Source organism: Rhinolophus ferrumequinum, chromosome 4 (genome assembly GCF_004115265.2).
Source record: "Rhinolophus ferrumequinum isolate MPI-CBG mRhiFer1 chromosome 4, mRhiFer1_v1.p, whole genome shotgun sequence".
NCBI classification, from domain to species: Eukaryota; Metazoa; Chordata; class Mammalia; order Chiroptera; family Rhinolophidae; genus Rhinolophus; species Rhinolophus ferrumequinum.
The window spans coordinates 77,875,996-77,891,670 of record NC_046287.1 but is presented as its reverse complement, the minus strand read 5'-3'; the positions used below and the strand labels follow the sequence as shown (position 1 = coordinate 77,891,670).

Sequence of the window (15,675 nt, the reverse complement as noted above, 5' to 3'; positions counted from 1 at the left end):
AGTTTCTGGCCATGATGTATTTAGATATGAGTATTTTCATTGATTTTTAACTATATAATGGTTTCCCTTTCATTCTGCGTAAGTGTCGTTAAAATGAAGAACAGTGAATAATCTTTGATTATTGCTTCTCTTATGTTTGTTCCTGTCTCTCTTTTAGAAGTAAACTTCTAAAAATGACCTACAGGGAAGTTATATGCCATTCTCATTGTTATATAAATAAATGACTTCTAAGACAGAGAAGCATAAATCCAGAAAGAAAGAGCATGAAAAGGCAACAAAAAAAGATGAACTGTCAGAAAACTTAAATGCAGTTAGCAAAATAAATCTCCACACTGGAAGCACTGGAGTCGAAATGATACTATAGAAAGTCAGATCAGTAGTGCTAAGGATAAAATTCGGATGACTACCCAGAGTGCAGAGGAAAAGGATAACGAGTTTGTTTTTTCAGCTTATGACTCACGGGGAGCACAGAGAGGAGAGGCACAGTATCTAGGTAGCTGGTGGACACACACCCACCCGTGCTTGCCCCTTGCACTGTGGTCATCCCAGCCTACCAGCCGGCCTCTGACTGCCTCTCCAGGCCTTTACAGTTCTTCTCTGTCCTTTGTGCTTCAGTAGTTCCCTGTTCACAGTGCTGTTTCTTGTCTGTGCTTACACACTAGCCCTCTTTTCTAGGCGCTGTCTTACTCAGCTTTTAAGGCTCAGCTGTCATGCAGCCTTCTTTAGAAAGTCATTATCCTCTATCCTATACCTCCACCCAGTGATTCTTAACTGGGGTGATTTTGCCCTCCAGGGCACATTTGGGAATGCCTGGAAACACTTAGGATTGCAAGATAGAGGGTCTCCTAACTGACATCGCTCAGGTGAAGGCCAGGGAAGCTACTGCACATCCTACTGTGCGTGGAGCAGCCCACACAGCAGAGAGTTACCTGTCCAAACATCGAGAGTGTTGAGATTGAGAACCTTCCTTAATGCCTGGCCCGTCCTCAGCTTTCGAATTTAGTACTATCGTGGATACAAGAGAAACAAACTGCGGCTTCTGCCCTTAACCCCTGTAGTCCTATTGGGGATAATGAAACATCTTGATAAGGAGTACAATGTCAACATGACTGATGTGAAAAGCAAGACCTCCAAAATACGGATGTGAGCACCGGCGTGCATAAGGCAGTCCCTCTCCTCATCTTTGTATTTTTTTCTGAAGAGCGAGCATAAAGCTGAATATCAGCAAATCTTCATACTCAGTGTCTGGTCTGGGAGGAATTAGCAGAGCTACTGGTGGCACCCTTACTCATTTGTGCGCTTTCAGACGTTTTGATGTATTAAGTATACATGCTACAAGTTGTCAGTGATTTGGTTAATTTTGTGTAAGTGTCAAAGTGGTAGAATGTTTATAAAACTTGCATTAATGTGTTGAGTGGGAATCTTTTCTACCTGAGAGGTTCAGTGATCATTTGAATGCAAAATACTTAAGAGAATTGTCAAACTTATGATGAGTTAAGCATTTTGCTTTATTAAAAAAAAAAGTGTTTTGAATTCTCAGACCTTTCCTCTGAGGACAACAGGCTGGCTGTCACTGTCATGCTAACCAGCAGATTAAAAAAAATTGAACTTTGCCTTTCCAAACAAAGGTGACATTTTAATAACACGTAAGGAAGCAAATGCTTTTCAGAGGAAAGTTGTGCTATAGAGATTATGTGCTGAAAATGAAGTGTCTCAGCATTTTGATTTTTTTTCTGAGACCAATTTAAATGTGTGGTCTATATAATTATTTGCTGTCATCATCAACTGCACCCTTGAAAATTTTGGAAACAATCTTCTGACTAGTTTAAAACTATTTCAAAAAAAGTTTAAACAGGTCCAAACTCACTTGTTAAAAATATAAAACACCATAGACACGTACACCGATCCATGTGGTTAGATTTTGGATCTCTGATCTATATTTCCTAAAGTAAGAATTGGGACTGTTATAAGCATTTTGATGGGTGGGACTCTTCCCTCCTGTCACGCTTAGTGAAAAGGCTGCAGGGAAAAGAGGAAAGGATGTAAGTAGTCCGACACTCCTGCTGCTATTGCTTCTGCTTTTCTTACTGCCTTTACTTTCAGCCTTTAGCCCAGGATCTACCTTTAATAGTAACTTCCTTTTAAGTATACGGTAGCTCCTTACTGTGTCCCACGAGCTATATGACTATTTTTCCCTATTACATACTTGCCGAAATTCAGGAAAGCTCCTTTTCTTTTAGACTTAAGTCAGAATCTGTAGCATGGAAGCTTGAGTGTTCTTCACCTGAGAACCGATAGCTCTGTTTCCTAGTGTTAGTGATAGCTTTTCAAAATTCAGCTGTAGTGACTTATATGTTTGCATACTCTAAATAAAAAGAGTTACCTAATTCATGTGCTAGTGTAGTGATAGCAGAAAATGGATCCCATATTATCTTTGCATGAATTTTGCTAGAGTGAATACCACAGATCTGCAGGATAAGTCACTACAGAAGGGAGATGCTTGTTATCAGAATTTTAATCTGAATTATCTGGTAGGATAAATTCCATTTTGAGACAAGTCAAATAATAAATTTAAAGGGTAGATATCTGTAGTTTTATATGTGTGTATATAAGTATATATACATGTGTCCGTGCATGTCTTATCTGGTTCAAAACAAGCCAGTCAGGTTCCTGCCTTCATGGAGGAGCTGATCTAGTTGACGAGACTGAAATCATCCGTGTCAAATACCAGAGCATTGCCAAGTGTGCAAACCATGAATACAAGTTGTTAGGCCTATAGGATTTCAGAGAACAAATGGACAGATGTGGCCTGGGAAGGCTTTAAGCTTTAAAGAAGAGGAAGGACTGCCGCTGTGCCGTGAAGGTTTAGATGAGGGGGAAGGAAGTAGTGGTTATTTGGGGACAGGAACATCATGAAAAAGCACGGATATTTAAAATTCAGCGAGTTTAAATCACTAAGTGGGAAGTCTTATTTTTAGATTTTTGAAATCTAGAAATGTAGGTTATATTTTGGTTTACTTTTTATCTTCATCACGAGATAAACCAGACATGATCAGAATTTTACTTTTATTTCTTACAAGTATGATTCTTGAAAACATTTTGGTTTAAAATAACTGGTATTTGAATGTTGTTGTTTTTAACCAGATTAGAAAATGCCTTTTACGAACACGCACAGACTTATTACTACACTGAGATCAGAAGAGTGAAATCTCATAAAGAATTTTTGAATAAAACAACACATCAGGTATGTGTTTTTTCCTAAAGAACGAAATTATAGGGGCATTCTAGAGCAGATTATTCATCACGGATTAATTTTGGGGGAATATTAAGTATCTTTAATACTTTGACGTTTTTAAATGGCTTCAGTACTTTTAAAGCATTTAAAACCTAATTAGTTATTGTACCCTTTGCCCTTAAAGTTCTTAAATACAGATTTTCATGGTCTTCTGAATGATATTTATTGGAATAATTCTTGAACTTTAATTTTGAATATTTTCCTTCATACTTTTATGTCTCCTCTTAAGAAACATTATAGTTTTTACACTTTAAAGAGAATATGTGTAATAATGATTTTTTTTCTATTCTGTTTTTCAGCTTTTATTTGTTAGACATCAGTTCAAAATAGCTTTCTTTAGTGAATTGAAACAAGATACACAAAATGCTCTGAAGTAAGTTTCTAACAGTTGTCAAACTAAATTTTTCTTATTTATGTTAACAATAACATGTTAATGGCAATTTCTGAATCACAACCAAACTTTAAAATGTGTATGTTGGCTTAGATTCAGGTATGTAGTATTTAGTTTGTCTAGAGATGAATGGACTATAATATTTTGGGGTTTTAAAAAAAGTTCCATTATCGGAAATACATTTCATAGTGTTATAAGGCTTGCTGGTCTAGTTTAATGAATTTTTATGATGTAAACACACATAATATTAAAATTTTCCCATAGATTACTTCTTATTTGTATATTTAATAAAATCTTCATGTTAAGACTGATTTCCAAAGTTAAATATACATTAAACATTATCAGACTATGAATTTCTTAAGGTTATAGTGCATTTATTTTATTCAACTATGATTTTATTTTTAATTAAATTTATTTTTTAGTTTATAATGTCTATCAGTGCATCATTTTTCATTCAAAGGCTCTGCTTAGAGCTTTGATGAGTAGTTGCAGATGTATTGGCAGTGGTTAAGCATTTTATTCCTTTGCTTTTAACTAAGCACAAGTTAATAAGACATGATCTCTTTCTAGCTTTGTCTCAATTTTTGAAGATTGTGGCAGTGTAACAAAGGGATGAAAAAACAGCGACTACGTATCCTAAAATAGAGGAGAGGCTAAGTGTACAGGGGAGAAAACTAGAGAGATAATTAAATATGTCTATTCAGAGGAATGTTGCAGAAACCTCTTTTTGTTACTGAGTTGCAAAGCACCAAATAGTGTTCTCTAAATCTCAACAACTTCATGTAATTAATGTAGTTCTTTTTTTTTTTAATCCATGATATTAATTAAAAACCTTTACTTCCAGTTCTGTTAAAAAATATTTCTGGAAAGAAAAATTTTATCTGTTGAAGTTAGCGGCAAACAGTTTTCTTTGGCGAAGACTTGCTATTTCCTCATTACTTTCCATGTTCAGGCCAGGCTCTACCAGGCTCTCTTTTCTCACACATTCTCTACTGTAGCACCAGCTGCCCTAAGGACATTTCCCTCCCTCCAGCCTGTACCCAGGCTGGAGTATTCACTTAACCTACAGAGATACTTGTGTTTAAAAACTGTTGACCTGTGCTATCTTGATAGCACCTTCTTGGATAACACAGTTTCTGTTTGTTTGAGAAGCTCATTATGATGCTTTTAAGAAATACTTATTTTTTTAACAGAATGCTAATTTGTAAATGTAATTCTGGACAATTGTTCACTTTACTTTGGTTTTTCAACTTATTTTCTATCAGTTATTGACAAATGTTAACGACAGAACAATGCACATGATGGTACTGTTCTTAGTGAAAAATCAGTGTATCCTGTCACACATTATTAATATATCATTTTTCAGGAAATCAGAGATTAATACATATATGATATTGAGCTGCTGAGTGCTAAGAAATGTTGAATCAATGTCATCCGTTTCTAACAATTTTGTTCTTAAGAATCTTTTCTTAAAATAAATTTATATCATAATTAACCACCTTCCCCATGTTTATATTAGGAATTATAGGACCGCCTATAATCTTGTACATGAATTGAGAGCCCATGAAACTAATATTCTGGAAATTAAGACGATGGCAGGATTTATAAACTACAAGGTAATAGTTCTACTTCCAAATAAAACTTATTTTTAAATACCAAATTATCGTTTTAAAATTTGAAAATCAAAATTAGTTACTTGCTCTGAAAAGTATTTGATTAATTGTGCTCTCTTCCTTTATGTTTATGTCCTTTGTCACAAGGATACCTGGTTCTTAGCAGCCTAATTGTAATGCTTGGTTTTGAGTTTATAGGTGTTAGAGTTCTCATTTAGAGCAGTTTTGCTTTTGTAAAACTCCTTTGGGAAGGTCTTTTCTTTGTTTTTAAGTGGGAGCAGGAAGAAGTGAGAAGAAAGCTGCTTATATTATTGAATATTAAAAGGTGTAACATATTAGAATTCTGTAAGGCTTCCTTGGTTTAATAGAACAGCCGTAAGAAAGGTGTCTCTATTCACCTTAGAGGAAACTTGTTATTTACACATTTTAAGATTGTATATGGTAGAAATAGATGCTCCCAGAGGCAAGTGAGGGGTGTTTGTTTTGCTTGTAATCTTACCACACTCATCTTTTAAAGATGGCTGGCACTGGGTTGGTGATGTGTGGGCAGGTGAACACTTTAATTCATTGTTTCTGTAAGTGTAAATTGGTCCAGCTTCTATAGAGAATCCTTTTGCAATGACTACAAATTTAAACGGATGTTCCCTTCGAACTAGCAATTCCATTTCAAGAAATTTATCTGACACGTGTGCTAAGACTTGCAAATCACATATATGAGAATATTTATTGCATCTTGTAATAGGAAGAGATTGGAAATAACCCAGCAATAAGTGACTGGTTAATATAAATTATAACTCCAAATAATATAAATTATAACTCCAAATACAACTAGTAAGAATGAGGCAATTCCATATATTGATATGGAATGAGATCCACAATACATTGTTAGATGAAAAAAGTAAGGCACAAAGCAGCGTATTTAGTAAGATACTATTTGTATAAAAATAATAGTTTATATATAAATTTGTTGGTTGCCTCTGGAAAGGGAAGTTGGATGGCTGAGGAACAGAGCTAGATGAGAGGCTTTTCATATATTCCTTTGTACCAACAAAATACAATTAAAACTTGTGTAAGCATGTAGAAATAAATTTAGGCTTTGTTTCTTCTGTTTTTCCTTTTACCCTACATACACATAGATTACTCCTGTTTTGAAATAGCATCCTTGACCAAAAGTTTTCAGGAATTTTTGTAATCCTTATTTGATATGGAAGCTGCTGTGTTCTAATTGTGCTACAGAAAGTCTTTAGCTTTCTGACTGTTCTACAACTGAAAGTTAATCTGTCCTTTCTCAGTTACCTGTTGGCGATATTTTACTTTTGTCCACCGTTAATGTTCTTCATTGAGTATATGTTTTTATTCTATTCTATACTTTTAAAAGGCTCTTCTAAGGTGTAGAATAAGTTCAGTACAAATATTAAATAATCGATTTCATTTATCAAAGGGACATAACCTCTGGTTTTAGCATAACCTTTCCGATAGAGAAAATCAATTCTATCCCAAAGAACTTCAGAGAAGGAAACCTGATAATCTTTAAAGTTAGTCTCCAATTTTATACATTTTTAAATGACTGTGCCTTTTGACTTTGATTTTCTTTTTTACTTTGGGATTGAATTTACGTTTTGCAGATCTGTAGGCTGTGTTTTCAGCACAACACCCCATTGGATGCAATTGCTCAGTTCCGAAAACACATCGACTTGTGTAAGAAAAAAATCGGAAGTGCAGAGTTGTCATTTGAGCATGCTGCATGGATGTCTAAACAGTATGTTTTACATCGTACTTTTAGAAATTTTTTTTCTAAGTACTTGGGATTTGGAGGGATGGAACTAGCATGGACTTTGGTTCAAAATTGAACTAAGACATTTGTCAGTAAGTGGGTTTTTAATGATCTAGTGTATGTTTCCAGTAATAGTAGAAATTGATTCATACAGTTCCCTAATGGAAATAGGTTAATTCATGGTACCATCTCATTCATGCGTTTATTGAGCTTCTGCCATGTGTCTAGGTACTGAGAATGTAGCAGTGAACAACAACAAAAAAATCCCTGCTGACATAGAACTTGCTGTTTGGCACTGGCTTTTAAAAATTGCTAATATGAAATTATTCCCAGAAACATGAATGTATTTGAGTGGCGGGAACTAGATTCACATCAATTTTGGTGGTATATTTATAAAGACTTGCTAGCACAGAAGAGTTGACTTAAATACAGAATTTATCTGTAACCTACAATTAGTGTATATTAGTATTTACACAAAGAATCCCACCAATTTATAGTTCATCACTAGCATTATTTTAATAAAGTCTGCTCGGGTATAGTTCTAGGATGAATAATTTCAGAAGTAAGCCTTTTCTTTCTTGTTTGTTTTTCATTCTTTTTTTATTTCTTGATTTTTTTCTTTAAGATTCCAGGCCTTTGGAGATTTATTTGATGAAGCTATTAAGTTAGGGTTGACAGCTATTCAGACACAGAATCCTGGTTTTTATTACCAGCAGGCAGCGTACTATGCCCAGGAGCGGAAACAGCTTGCAAAAGCCCTCTGTAACCATGAAGTAAGTTACCGACTCCCATGTTATTTGGCATTTAAGAAATTGATTCATCTTCCCTTGAAAGAAGACAAGAGTGATTGAAGTTCGTAATTGTTTGTAAGCCTTTGAATGTAATCAGTTTTTATCTCTCATATTTTCAGGAATTGTGATTATTTTAGACTGAGTACTCCATGTTTACCTGTGAATTAAGCAGAACTTTTTCTTTGAAGAACTGATTTGTGATTGTCCCTAAGTTAGTGATTTAGAGAAGAGAAAATTACTTTAAAATAAAAGCCACACTTTAGTCTGTGTCACACTGTAAATCCAGTGTTTTGTTTCTGTGACCACGTCTGTAGGAGTTTGAAGGACACTGGGGGCATACGCTTTATTTTGACCCACCAGAGAGAATAACTTTGGACTGACTTCTCTTCCTAGGGTTTTTTTCTGTGTGGAAAACTCCTGGGAGTCTGTTTGAGGCATAATGTTAATTGCAGAGTTTCTTAAACTTGGTATTTTGCCTTTCTCTTGAATGATTATATTTAGATACCAGTTTCCCCATAAGCACCTTTCAAATCAGAACAAGTTGTGTATACATATAAATACATTTACATTCATATAGTTAACACCAGTTTATTTTCACTTAAAATCTGCAGTTTACTTCTCTGAAGATAGGTGAATGTTATCAATATTACTACTTAAAAAACTCTTCCAAAAGCAGTTTGATTATTAGTACTTTAAATGTATGAATTTTTTCCCTTAAATCATGATCTAATTCGACTATACTCTGCCATATTGTTTGTATATGATTTATAACTTCATTGCATGATATATATTTAAAAAGTTTGGTATATTGTAATTCGAGCACAATACTTTAAAAGGTGGTTAAAACTAGGTTTTATAAAGGTGTGAGGAAATGGTCATTAATGAATATCATTGGCTGGAATGTAAAATAGTATTTCTGTCAAATAATTATTTGAGAGAATCGCTTCTTGGCCTTTTGGCTAAGATCAAGTATAACTATTTGAGAAGCCTCCAAATCGTGTATGTCTTTTGACCCAGAATTGCATTTTCAGGAAGGCTAAAGCAGATAAGCAATCCTAGGAGATAAGTACTAAGATTTATTTACAAAATTCTGACAGATTTATTAATTGTAATGTAAAATAGAAATAAAACTATAAGGAGTTTGTTAAAATGTGGACCAGCAGGCAGCCATAAAAAATAATGTTTTAGAAGAATATTAAGCGTTTGGTGAAATGTACCAGAATATATATAAATCAAAAAAGCAGCATGAAAAATTATTCCAGTTGATAATGAATAAATGTTTGCATACAAAGTGTGGAAGAAAAATGTATACATTATTAACAGCGGGTAGTAGGTTTATAGGTAATTTAAATTTTTATCCTTTCAATTTTGGATGTTTTCTGCAGTTTTCAATAGTCTACTTATATTACATTTTGGTTTCAGAGGGGGGAAGTTATAAAAAAGATTTAAAATTATAAAGCAATGTAAATATGTAAATTCTTGTGCCAAAAGTGTGCCTCCCCTACCAATGCCAGTATTTAAACTCTAGTGATAAAGAAAGAAAATAGTCTCTTTTTAAAATTTCTTATGACATTATTTTCATTTGCACAAAACGTACTTACACACATGTAATAAACATCAAGCATAATTTTTAATATATTTGTACTGGTTTATTGTAACAAAGGTAAGAAAATGTAAAGTTAATTACAGTAAGTTCACACTTAACATTTAAGCTAAACAATGTATAATGAAACCAGTTTTACCAGAGGCTAATTGATATAAACAAGAGTTAAGTTCTTAAGGGTTAACTCTTATGTTATAATGAAATGATGTTGAATGAAATGATGTTCTTCGAGGACTTGCTGTACTATGAAATCATTTGTCAGAATCAGGTTGATTTATTCAATTTAATTATCATGAGACCACCAAAATATTAAATGAAACATCTTTAGTTTAACTTTTGTGAACATTTATGTTAAAATAATCACAACTTTGATATTTGAATGTGTTCGGTATTTGTATTTATGAAAACTTTTTTATTCTGTCAAAGACTTAGGGAGAGTTGGTTTGTGATGGGTTACATGAACTCTTATTTAGGATTGTGTTTTAATTTACAGGCTTCTGTAACGTATCCCAATCCTGATCCCTTAGAAACACAAACAGGCGTTCTTGACTTTTATGGACAAAGACCATGGCGACAAGGAATACTAAGTAAATAATTTTTCCCGCTTCTCTTTTTTCTCAACCTCAAAAAGCAAAGGTATCATTTTTCTATTGGCTACATTCAGGACAACAAATTATGTTGAGGTAGAAATGGGTGCTTTTAAAACATTTTTTTAAAGATTTTCAGTTCTTTCTAGGATGTTTTGTTTCAATCACTACATCTCAGAATAACTAGTACTTAAAGATGTGGATCTGATTAAAACATTTGGGCCAGCTGTTATCTTAAACAACAAAATTAATAAGTCACTCTGGTCTATTTAAGTTTTTTAATTCCAGTTAACTTTAATGATTTATTTGACATTTGAAAACAGCATTAACTTATATCACCTGAAAAATAATTTCCCTGCATCTTTTTTGTTTTTTATACATAATTTAATTTGAGCAATTTCTGTGGTAATTGAACCGTAAGTGTTAAGAAGTTATTTACTTTAATCTCCAGGAAGTGTATTCTGTGTAGAGATGACGTTGGTATTATTCTTCAGGTGGTTGAGTCCCTCTGGCTAAAGAATATTGAGCTCAGTGATGTTCTCTTCAGAACAGAGATCACAGAGACGTTTCCATACTAAGGAAGGCGGCTCTTAGAATCTTTAAAATTCTAGAATGCTAAAGAATTTAAAATACATTATATTAAAGGATTCAAGGAGTGTACATACCCAGTGTTCATGTGGATTTATGTTAAATGATCTGTCTAAAATGGGTAGTGTCTTATCTTATACAGGTTTTGATCTTTCTGATCCTGAAAAAGAGAAGGTAGGAATTCTTGCCATTCAACTGAAGGAGAGAAATGTTGTTCACTCTGTAAGTTTTTTTTTTCAATATAAACCATTTTTACAGTATTCACAGAAGACGAGATTATTTTTATAGGAATGTTTCACATTTTATGTTTTCTAACAGGAAATAATAATAACTCTCCTGAGCAATGCTGTTGCACAATTTAAGAAATATAAGTGTCCAAGAATGAAAAGTCATCTAAGTATGTATCCATAACATGCCACAATTTCATGCAACTTTGAATAATTTTAAGTTATGTACATAAAATATTTTTTCCTTTATAGTGGTTCAGATGGGAGAGGAATATTACTATGCAAAGGATTATACCAAAGCTTTGAAGTGAGTCTTGTTCACTGTTTATTTTTACAAGTGTTCTGATTATCTTATGGAATAGAAATTTGTGTAGGAAATTTGTGTTGTATTTATTATTTTCATAATTATTTTTACTTCTATTAAACTGCATATCTGTGATATTTGTTCAAATACTACCTATTGGTACAATCATTTGCAAGCTAATTTCACATTAGCTAAATGTGAAAATACCTGTTAAACTATTTTAATAAGATTGTCTGAAGTTTATATAGAAATGAGAAAGCACTTTATTTTCTGTCAGCACTTTATTTTCTTCAAAGCCTTGCTTGTGAAGCTGTTTCAGTCTGTCTTATACTCTTGTCTTCTAGGTTGCTGGATTATGTGATGTGTGATTATCGGAGTGAAGGATGGTGGACTCTCCTCACATCTGTATTGACTACAGCTCTGAAGTGTTCCTACCTCATGGCCCAGTTAAAAGACTACATTACTTATTCCCTAGAACTCCTTGGAAGAGGTAACTTGATGTTCTTTGAGTAAAACTATGAGTCTTTAAAGCTATTCAGCATCTTTAAGCTTCTTAAAATTGGAAGAATAATTCTGTCTCAAATATTTGATAGTACTTTTGCTATGTGCAAGGCACTTTGCTAAGTGAAAGGATTTATACTTTCATGGAACTTGTAATACTTGAGGGTCTAGTAGTTGAGAAGAACAAAATTCTTCTGCCTTTTTAAAATATGGCATAAAATAATTTTTCACATAGAATTCAAATACAAGTATATCAAGTGTTTGGGCTAACTTTTAGAAAGCTGTGCTACCTGTCAATATTCTGGAATTGTGCTTAGCCATCTTAGAAGAGATATTTATTTATTCTACAATATTTTAATACTTTAAGAGGGGCTGCTTGTCTTAACTTACATTTTTAATTTTTTTCCTTCATATTAGCTTCAACTCTGAAAGATGACCAGAAATCTCGGATAGAAAAGAACCTCATAAATGTTTTAATGGTAGGTTGAAATTCTTTATATAAAATATGTTCTAGGGATATGTTTACCTAGATCTGTGTCTCTGTGTATGTATTTTCTTATAACTAGCTGAAAGAATGTTTACCTCTGTGTTGGTGCAGAATGAAAGTCCTGATCCTGAACCGGACTGTGATCCCTTAGCTGTGAAAACTGCTCAGAAGCTGTGGGCAGACCGGATTTCTCTGGCCGGAAGCAATGTTTTCACAATAGGAGTACAGGACTTTGTGCCATTTGGTGGGTAGCCAGCATCTACAGTGTTATTTCAGGGAAATCATCCTCATTTCTACAAAATGAACAGATGCAGAATAATTACTCCAAAAGTCAAAAAATTTTCAAAGTACATCATTTATAAACTGTGATTCTGTTTTTCTTTCTCCCCTTGATTTATAACAATCAGAATTTTAAATATTTAGTTCATGTCTTAAGATTTACTTTATTCATTTGTGGTTCAGATGTTATTTGAAACGCACTTGAAAAGATAGTTATTCAGAAGGTTTATAAATGCTTTAATGTCTAGGCAGGTATTTTGAAATAAGTTAAAAATAACAAAACAATTCTTTTTCCTATAAAATTCTATGTCTGTTACATTTTAGGAACAACTATGTTTTTTAAAATTAAAGATGATTTTGGAGCTATAATTTATTTAACTTTGGTTTGTTTTTAAAAAGTGAACTACATTTATGTCTGTTCAAGTGTAGAAGTCAGGAAGACTGGGGAAGATGTGTCCTTTCTGAAGAGTAAATGAAAATCAGAGAAGAATGTGCGTGGGTCTAGAGTGCATGCTAGTGTGTGACTCAGCCCTTTTTGTTTATCTCTAGTGCAATGCAAAGCCAAATTTCACGCCCCGAGTTTTCATGTTGATGTTCCTGTGCAGTTCGATATTTATCTGAAGGCTGATTGTCCACATCCCATTAGGTTTTCTAAGCTGTGTGTCAGCTTTAATAATCAGGTAATGGCTTTAATGTGTCTTTACCACATGTGTATCTTAATCTAGCTTATGTTAAATTAGATAAAATGAGCTTAGTAAATTTTAGATCTTAATGATTTCATAGTAACAAATTAAAAATTAATGTATTTATAGTTCTTAACTTATGTATCAGTAATTCAAATTTTATACTTTCCTTCTCTAATGTTTTTCACTCCGTGCTTATGAAATTCTAAGAACTTTGTCTATATATTTTTTATAATACATAACTTAAATTTTAAATAAGGTATATTCAGAATAAACATAATTTTCAAATCATTTGTTTTGCAATCTAGCATTGATGCTAGTTTTTTTTATTATAAAACTATTACGTGTTTGATGTTAAAGAAATTGAAGATATAAAGTGAAAGGTAAATATGTAAATATGTACTCTTCCATTCCCATTCCCCAGAGCTCATCACTATTAACTTCTTGAATAGTCTAGACTTATTCTGGGCACCCATATATAAGTAACTTTTTTTTGCTGCAGAATTGAGATCATATTATATTTCCTACATTTGAGCATATTTGTAGTGTGATACAGTCAAGTACTCAGTTACATTCTGACTATTTCATTTAAGCTCACTTAACGGTAATTACTTTCTAGTCACCCAGAAAGTATATTGAGCCTTTAACCAGCAGTCACTTATTGAGCATTACAGTGTTCTTAGCATCATGATGAACCTGGAAAAGTTGAGCATATGTCAGCCCCATTAAATATAAGCGTTCTGGGGGCAAGGGCCAGGACTGACTCACAGATTGCCTCGTGGGCGATGAGGACCAAATTATATGGTGCAGACTAGAAATCCAGTTAAAGTAGGTTAAGATAGATATAAAAAGATGAGAGGCGGAGGACATGTTTGGCAATGAGAAAACGCTGAATGGAAGCAGGAGTACACATTCTTTGTGGGCAGGTGAAGACAACAGCCTCATGACAGGTGAAGGGTCAGCAGGGGGGATTAGTGGGAAGTTAGACTGGGTGGCTTATAGGAACTTGAGTTAAGCAGAGACAGACTAGTAAATAGAAGTCTTTCAAGGTTGATTTATTCATTTATTGGTGTCCTGTCTATCTGGTTATTTATTGGGTAGTGGTTAAAGAAGGGTAAAGAAAGTGTTTTAATAGTTTTTTGTTTTTTTTTACTATTAAAAAAACAAGTTTGTTTTTTTCTGCGTTGATTGCCTTCCTTCCTCTCTTTGATTGGACCTAGCCAGGTTGCACAACCTTTACTAGTACTTGTCACTTTTGTCTATGTAATTATTTGGTAAATTACTTGTTTTGCAAACTAGAATGTAAGCTCCAGGAGGACAGATAATATTTTCGATCACTATGAAATATTTTAAACCTGGAATTAGAGGGTCAATATAGAGACTCTTACTTTTCTCATATCGTGCTATTCCATTCCCCCACTCCTCTGAAAACAACAACCATCAACGACTTCTATAATGAAAAACTAATAAAAATATTAAAATAAAAACAGTTCGTTTTTAAAGTTAGATTATATTCTGAATATGTGTTATTTGAAATTCAAGATACAAATCACAAGAAAAAAGTAGTGAGTTCTTAGGTTTCATAAGCATGGAATAGAAATGAAAATTAGAGGGAAAGTATAACACTTAATTATATAAGAATTTTCTGTGAGGATAATTCATCTGTTGGGATAGAAGATGCATCTTGGAAAGTTCTTGATATTTGTTGACTGGTTGAGAATGGTGAATCCATAGATACATTCATGAAAGATGTCTTCGTTTATTCATCTGGAAGAAATATGCTCCTCTGGGAAGGTAGATAATCATTCACTTTGGGACTTGCTGAATTTGAAGTGGTAGTGGAATTATCCTCTAGACAGTTGTGGATATGAGCTTTTTTAGTTAAGGAAATAGAACAAAATTAAAGTTTTTCATGTGGGAAATATTAGTAAGGAGGTACAGAATAGGTAGACAAGGATAAACTTGACAGTGAAGTGAACATACCGTGTTCTCCTGAAAATATGACCTAGCCGGACAATCAGCTCTAATGCATCTTGTGGAACAAAAATTAATATAAGAATGGCCTTATTTTACTGTAATATAAGACCACGTCTCACATCACATCACATCACAACACAACACAACACAACATAACATAACATACAGGGTCTTATATTAATTTTTGCTCCAAAAGATGCATTAGAGCTGATTGTCCAGCTAGGTCATATTTTCGGGGGAACACGGTAAGGAGAAAAGAACTGAAGGCAAAGGACAGAAACTTGTGGAACCTCTGATCAGGGGACAAGAAGAAGGGGACAGAAACTTGTGGAACCTCTGATCAGGGGACAAGAAGAAGGAAAAAGACCTTTGAAGGAAGAGCAGGAGGTAGTCGAGGATGAGAAACAGGAGATACTCTAGTGTCACAGAAGCCAAGTAAAAAGAAAGTTCTTTAAAGAAGGGAAATGACAGTGTCCAATGCAACAAAGACTAAATCTTTGTTTCTCTCTCCAGGAAAGGGATGTCTAAAGGTTTTCAGAAATCAGCTTGTGTGTAGTTGAGTTGTCTCTCTTTTA

At 33.6% G+C, this 15,675-nt stretch overlaps 1 protein-coding gene across 3 annotated transcripts in view; it reads left to right on the top strand.

Moving 5' to 3' along the window:
• Positions 1–15,675, top strand: part of TRAPPC11 (trafficking protein particle complex subunit 11) — a 42,874-nt gene that overhangs the window by 6,993 nt on the left and 20,206 nt on the right. For all 3 annotated transcript variants that reach the window (XM_033104684.1, XM_033104683.1, XM_033104685.1), the window contains 13 exons: positions 3,145–3,244; positions 3,595–3,668; positions 5,206–5,302; positions 6,925–7,058; positions 7,699–7,846; positions 9,961–10,054; positions 10,785–10,864; positions 10,961–11,039; positions 11,122–11,176; positions 11,518–11,663; positions 12,092–12,153; positions 12,273–12,405; positions 12,990–13,120. In XM_033104684.1, the coding sequence (XP_032960575.1) occupies positions 3,145–3,244; positions 3,595–3,668; positions 5,206–5,302; positions 6,925–7,058; positions 7,699–7,846; positions 9,961–10,054; positions 10,785–10,864; positions 10,961–11,039; positions 11,122–11,176; positions 11,518–11,663; positions 12,092–12,153; positions 12,273–12,405; positions 12,990–13,120 (1,333 nt within the window). The remainder of the gene's footprint in view (positions 1–3,144; positions 3,245–3,594; positions 3,669–5,205; positions 5,303–6,924; positions 7,059–7,698; positions 7,847–9,960; positions 10,055–10,784; positions 10,865–10,960; positions 11,040–11,121; positions 11,177–11,517; positions 11,664–12,091; positions 12,154–12,272; positions 12,406–12,989; positions 13,121–15,675) is intronic.